Here is a 5,486-nt window from a genome sequence, read left to right as displayed (position 1 = left end):
TTTTTTTTTTGTTTTTTTTTCCATGGATGTTAATTAAACGATAACATCTTAAATAGACAAAACCAATATTTTTTTTGACGTGACAACGTCTAATAAATCGATGAACGCCGGCTGCACGCACGAAAAAGTGTCCCGTAACGCACATTGTCCCACTACGCTCTGTTCCGTTACGCTCATTGTACTCTTGCGCCGCATCTATCTCTCTTCCACTCGATAGGAACAACCATCGATTTGACTTTTTCGAGGCACATTAAACTTGAAACACTCCCATTCGTTTCCTACTTTTCCTATCATCGTCCTATCCTTAACAGAATAATACAGATTGGAAGAATTTAAATAGCAAACATGTATAAAAGTTATAGTTAAAATAATCTTTTCGTTAAAATAATAAACATGTTTGAATTAATGAGTGCCAATAAAAGTAAATTTATCAATTAAATTGTAGCTTTCATTTCACTCCTTTGTATCCATACAAATTAGTGATAATTCAATAAAAATTATTCAATTTTATTCATAAAAGTATGCAATCATTTCATCAATGTTTTTTTATGACGTTGTCACGTTAAACTATCGTCCGTAAACCGACTTTACAGACAACCAATTTTTTTTTCTGTACTTTTACAAAAGATTCCTTTGAAAATCTGTTTCCAAAAAATAGTTTCCAATGCTGCAAGAAATATATTGTAACTATGCACAACACACGGCTATGGTTAGAATACGAAATTTGACGTATAATTTTATATATTTATTACTGTTTTTATTCAAGCATATTTTTTTTAAAACCACGGAGAAGATAATCGAAATTAATTAAATTGACTTTATCTTGTTTTATCATGCTGATTGGTGTGCGCAGTTATCACTGGAAAGATATTCGGGCAACGGTTTACGAATAACCTTTTAACTACTGGAGGTATTGAGACATCACAAAGCATAAATTCCCGGATTCGAATTCAAACCAATATAACTGCGAACACTATTTTGTTGCTAAGCATGTCTTTTTTTTCCACGTAAATTTACACATTTACATATATGTACATCTGTATTTTTACGTGAATATTTCTGTTCCATTCATAGAGACCGGAAACATTCGCGGTTTCATTTCGCGAAAGGCTAGAATCCAAATGGGCTTAACTTTTTGTTGCTTCAGTGATTGGACTACACTTGGTCTGGAGGACTCTGAGCCAATGAATAACCCTCGCCGAAATAAGTATGGAATCACAAACTTTCCAGTCAACAGGTTTCACGAAGTATTAGCCAATACACAGGTGTAATTTTTCCGAACACATAAAGGATCTTGAAGTATATCCTAGACGTCACTGAAACCGCGAATTTTTCCAGTCCCTATCCATTTATAAATAAAATTACAGTGTGCGATAAACAATAAGTTACAACGAGGAGGTAAAAAGTTATTTTTAAAAAATGCCACCGCGGATTTTTGTAATCCGACCGAGAGAGTCACTTCAAGAATGAAAGAGGATAATGCAGCAGGGGGAAAAAAAAAGTTTTCGCAAGCAAAAATCTTGCGGTGTTTTCTTCCCTGTGGTCTGTGTACCGACGGGATGTTTTATCTGCGGATTCTGAGCATGCACTGCAAGGAGTACGTGACTGTATGTGTGCCGTGTGCTTGCGAGTGTATACCTACTCGCCGTTATTAATCTCTCTCTCTCTTTCTCTCTCTGTCCGCCGTGCAGGAAGAACAGAAGAAGCAGCGGGGACGAGACAGGAATCGTTAGGTTCACCTCCCCCCCCCCCTCCCCCCCCCCCCAAACCCAACCCACCGACGCATGAGCAACCCACAATAGCGGTATTGTTCGACACAATTCCCTGGGCGATGATTCGTCCGCCAACTTTCCCCGCCACCCCTTTCTCCCACACATTTACTTCATTCCCTTGCACTAGCGCTGGAAGCAGTCGGGTAGCGCGCCTCTTGGACACCAACATTTCTAACCGATCGCGCGTTCGACACGGGTCGTTACCACGACGCCGAACGTACAATAACGCCGAATACCATAACGCCGAATGCCAAATTGACCACAACGCCGACAGCTAGAAAACTGCTGTGTACCACAACGCCGAAATACAGTAACGCCGAAAAATTTTGCTGTGGGGAGGGGGGGCCACAGGAGAAAAATGAAAAACAACTGAATGAATTTGTGTGTGTTTCTTAAATGTATCTTAACGCCGAAATACCACAACCTAACCTAACCTAGGCTAGCCTAACCTAGCCTAACCTAACCTAACCTTTGTGGCAGTCCTGCAATGACATTTTTCGGCGTTAATGTATTTCGGCGTTGTGGTAATTTGGCGTTGTGGTACACAGCAGTATTCTAGCTGTCGGCGTTGTAGTCAATTTGGCATTCGACGTTATGGTTTTCGGCATTATTGTACGTTCGGCGTTGTGGTATTTCGGCGTTGTGGTGCGTCCCCGTTCGACACGTCTGTGACGTCAGCGCAAACGAAATGGCGGACGTTACAGAACTCGCGATTAGAAATATTTTCCTTTTTCTTTCTATCGCGTCGCGGGTGATGCTTTACTGAAGCACGTGTAGTAATTTTTTTTCTTCGAATAACTGTTAGACTGGTGCATTTGTTAATTATATTAAGATTCTAGAATTATTAGGGTTACGAACTGGGAAGCAGATCCGCATGCCTGAGCTCGGCGCTGTTAATTATCGCATGAGCGGCATTGGGAATCCCGCGGGCCGCCGCGCGGAGCGGCTTGAACAAACACCGCCTTTCTGGACTCTTCGGGCGTCGGGTCGGCTCGGGATGACGCGACTCGTCGCAGTCGCTCTCGTCGGTTCGAGAAGGACACCATGGGGATATATAAGAGACAAAGCCGGTCTCAACAGGAGTTCCGAGAAACTTGACATCGTTATACAAAATGGAACATAAACCTCACTTATATAAATACACTTGAAAAAGTTTATAAACACAATTTCAATCACTAATGCTATCAATAAATAAAGGTTTTTAATCATGTGTACCAGTATTCTATATCAATAAATAAAGTATACGATTTTAAAACAAATATATAATTTTTAGTTGTAGGTAAGTTTTTTTATCAGTCTTTGACAATTTTGTTGCATCGTACACGCGCAGCGTAAAAATTCACTCTCATCATTTTTTTTTCCTTCACAACTGCCTTAAAAATGTAAACACTTCAAAAAATTTAAAATTAAAATAAAATTTACTCAGAGGGTGTAAACTGTTTTAGGATATTTCATTAGATGATTCAATAACTCAGTAATAATGATAATAATAGATTTATAATTTTTGATAATAATTTTTAACAAGTTCTAAAGCTTAGGTATTATAACCCGACACGTCGAAAATACCATATATTTCAACAGCATCGATAAGATTTAATCGGTAAAACAGAAGACCGCTACATCGATGCTTGTGTGGGATTGCTAGGAGGAGGGAAGGTAGGGAGGTAGGGTGGTACGGAGGTAGGGTGGTAGGGAGATAGGGAGGTACGGAGGTACGGAGGTAGGGTTGTAGGGAGATAGGGAGGTACGGAGGTACGGAGGTAGGGTTGTAGGGAGGTAGGGAGGTACGGAGGTAGGGTGGTAGGGTGGTAGGGAGGTAGGGAGGTAGGGAGGTACGGAGGTAGGGAGTTATGGAGGTAGGGATGTAGGGAGGTAGGGAGGTACGGAAGTAGAGAGGTAGGTTGGTAGGCAGGTACGGAGGTAGGGAGGTAAGGAGGTAGGGAGTTAGTTAGGTAAGGAGATAGGGTGGTAGGGAGGTACGGAGGTAGGGAGTTATCGAGGTAGGGAGGTAGGGAGGTACGGAAGTAGAGAGGTAGGTTGGTAGGGAGGTACAGAGGTAGGGAGGTAAGGAGGTAGGGAGTTAGGGAGGTAGGGAGGTACGGAGGTAGGGTGGTAGGGAGGTAGGGAGGTACGGAGGTAGGGTGGTAGGGAGGTACGGAGGTAGGGAGTTATCGAGGTAGGGAGGTAGGGAGGTACGGAAGTAGAGAGGTAGGTTGGTAGGCAGGTACGGAGGTAGGGAGGTAAGGAGGTAGGGAGTTAGTTAGGTAAGGAGATAGGGTGGTAGGGAGGTACGGAGGTAGGGAGTTATGGAGGTAGGGATGTAGGGAGGTAGGGAGGTACGGAAGTAGAGAGGTAGGTTGGTAGGGAGGTACGGAGGTAGGGAGGTAAGGAGGTAGGGAGTTAGGGAGGTAGCGGGTAGGGAGGTAGGGAGGTACGGAAGTAGAGAGGTAGGTTGGTAGGGAGGTACGGAGGTAGGGAGGTAAGGAGGTAGGGAGTTAGTTAGGTAAGGAGATAGGGTGGTAGGGAGGTACGGAGGTAGGGAGTTATCGAGGTAGGGAGGTAGGGAGGTACGGAAGTAGAGAGGTAGGTTGGTAGGGAGGTACAGAGGTAGGGTGGTAGGGAGGTACGGAGGTAGGGAGGTAAGGAGGTAGGGAGGTACGGAAGTAGAGAGGTAGGTTGGTAGGGAGGTACGGAGGTAGGGTGGTAGGGAGGTACGGAGGTAGGGAGTTATCGAGGTAGGGAGGTAGGGAGGTACGGAAGTAGAGAGGTAGGTTGGTAGGTTGGTAGGGAGGTACAGAGGTAGGGAGGTAGGGAGATACGGAAGTAGAGAGGTAGGTTGGTAGGGAGGTACGGAGGTAGGGTGGTAGGGAGGTACGGAGGTAGGGAGTTATCGAGGTAGGGAGGTAGGGAGGTACGGAAGTAGAGAGGTAGGTTGGTAGGGAGGTACAGAGGTAGGGAGGTAAGGAGGTAGGGAGGTACGGAAGTAGAGAGGTAGGTTGGTAGGGAGGTACAGAGGTAGGGAGGTAAGGAGGTAGGGAGGTACGGAGGTAGGGTGGTAGGGTGGTAGGGAGGTAGGGAGGTAGGGAGGTACGGAGGTAGGGAGTTATGGAGGTAGGGATGTAGGGAGGTAGGGAGGTACGGAAGTAGAGAGGTAGGTTGGTAGGCAGGTACGGAGGTAGGGAGGTAAGGAGGTAGGGAGTTAGTTAAGTAAGGAGATAGGGAGGTAGGGAGGTACGGAGGTAGGGAGTTATCGAGGTAGGGAGGTAGGGAGGTACGGAAGTAGAGAGGTAGGTTGGTAGGGAGGTAGGGAGGTAGGGAGGTACGGAAGTAGAGAGGTAGGTTGGTAGGGAGGTACAGAGGTAGGGAGGTAAGGAGGTAGGGAGGTAGGGAGGTAGGGAGGTAGGGAGTTATCGAGGTAGGGAGGTAGGGAGGTACGGAAGTAGAGAGGTAGGTTGGTAGGGAGGTACAGAGGTAGGGAGGTAAGGAGGTAGGGAGTTAGGGAGGTACGGAGGTAGGGAGTTATCGAGGTAGGGAGGTAGGGAGGTACGGAAGTAGAGAGGTAGGTTGGTAGGGAGGTAGGGAGGTAGGGAGGTACGGAAGTAGAGAGGTAGGTTGGTAGGGAGGTACAGAGGTAGGGAGGTAAGGAGGTAGGGAGGTAGGGAGGTAGCGGGTAGGGAGGTAGGGAGGATGCTGGAGAGACGCCCGCGGCTGGAC

The 5,486-nt window shown here is 45.8% G+C and overlaps 1 protein-coding gene across 1 annotated transcript; it reads right to left on the bottom strand.

The window, feature by feature from the left end:
* Positions 1-3,413: 3,413 nt before the first annotated feature.
* LOC134535397 (transmembrane channel-like protein) lies at positions 3,414-4,559 on the bottom strand (the record flags this gene model as incomplete). The annotated part of the gene is made up of 2 exons (XM_063374470.1): positions 3,414-3,509; positions 4,509-4,559. Coding segments are annotated over 2 exons (147 nt in total), but the record flags the coding sequence as incomplete, so codon positions are not given.
* Positions 4,560-5,486: the final 927 nt, after the last annotated feature.

This window comes from Bacillus rossius, chromosome 8 (assembly GCF_032445375.1).
Source record: "Bacillus rossius redtenbacheri isolate Brsri chromosome 8, Brsri_v3, whole genome shotgun sequence".
Taxonomy (NCBI): Eukaryota; Metazoa; Arthropoda; class Insecta; order Phasmatodea; family Bacillidae; genus Bacillus; species Bacillus rossius.
This window is presented reverse-complemented; position numbering and strand designations above follow the sequence as displayed.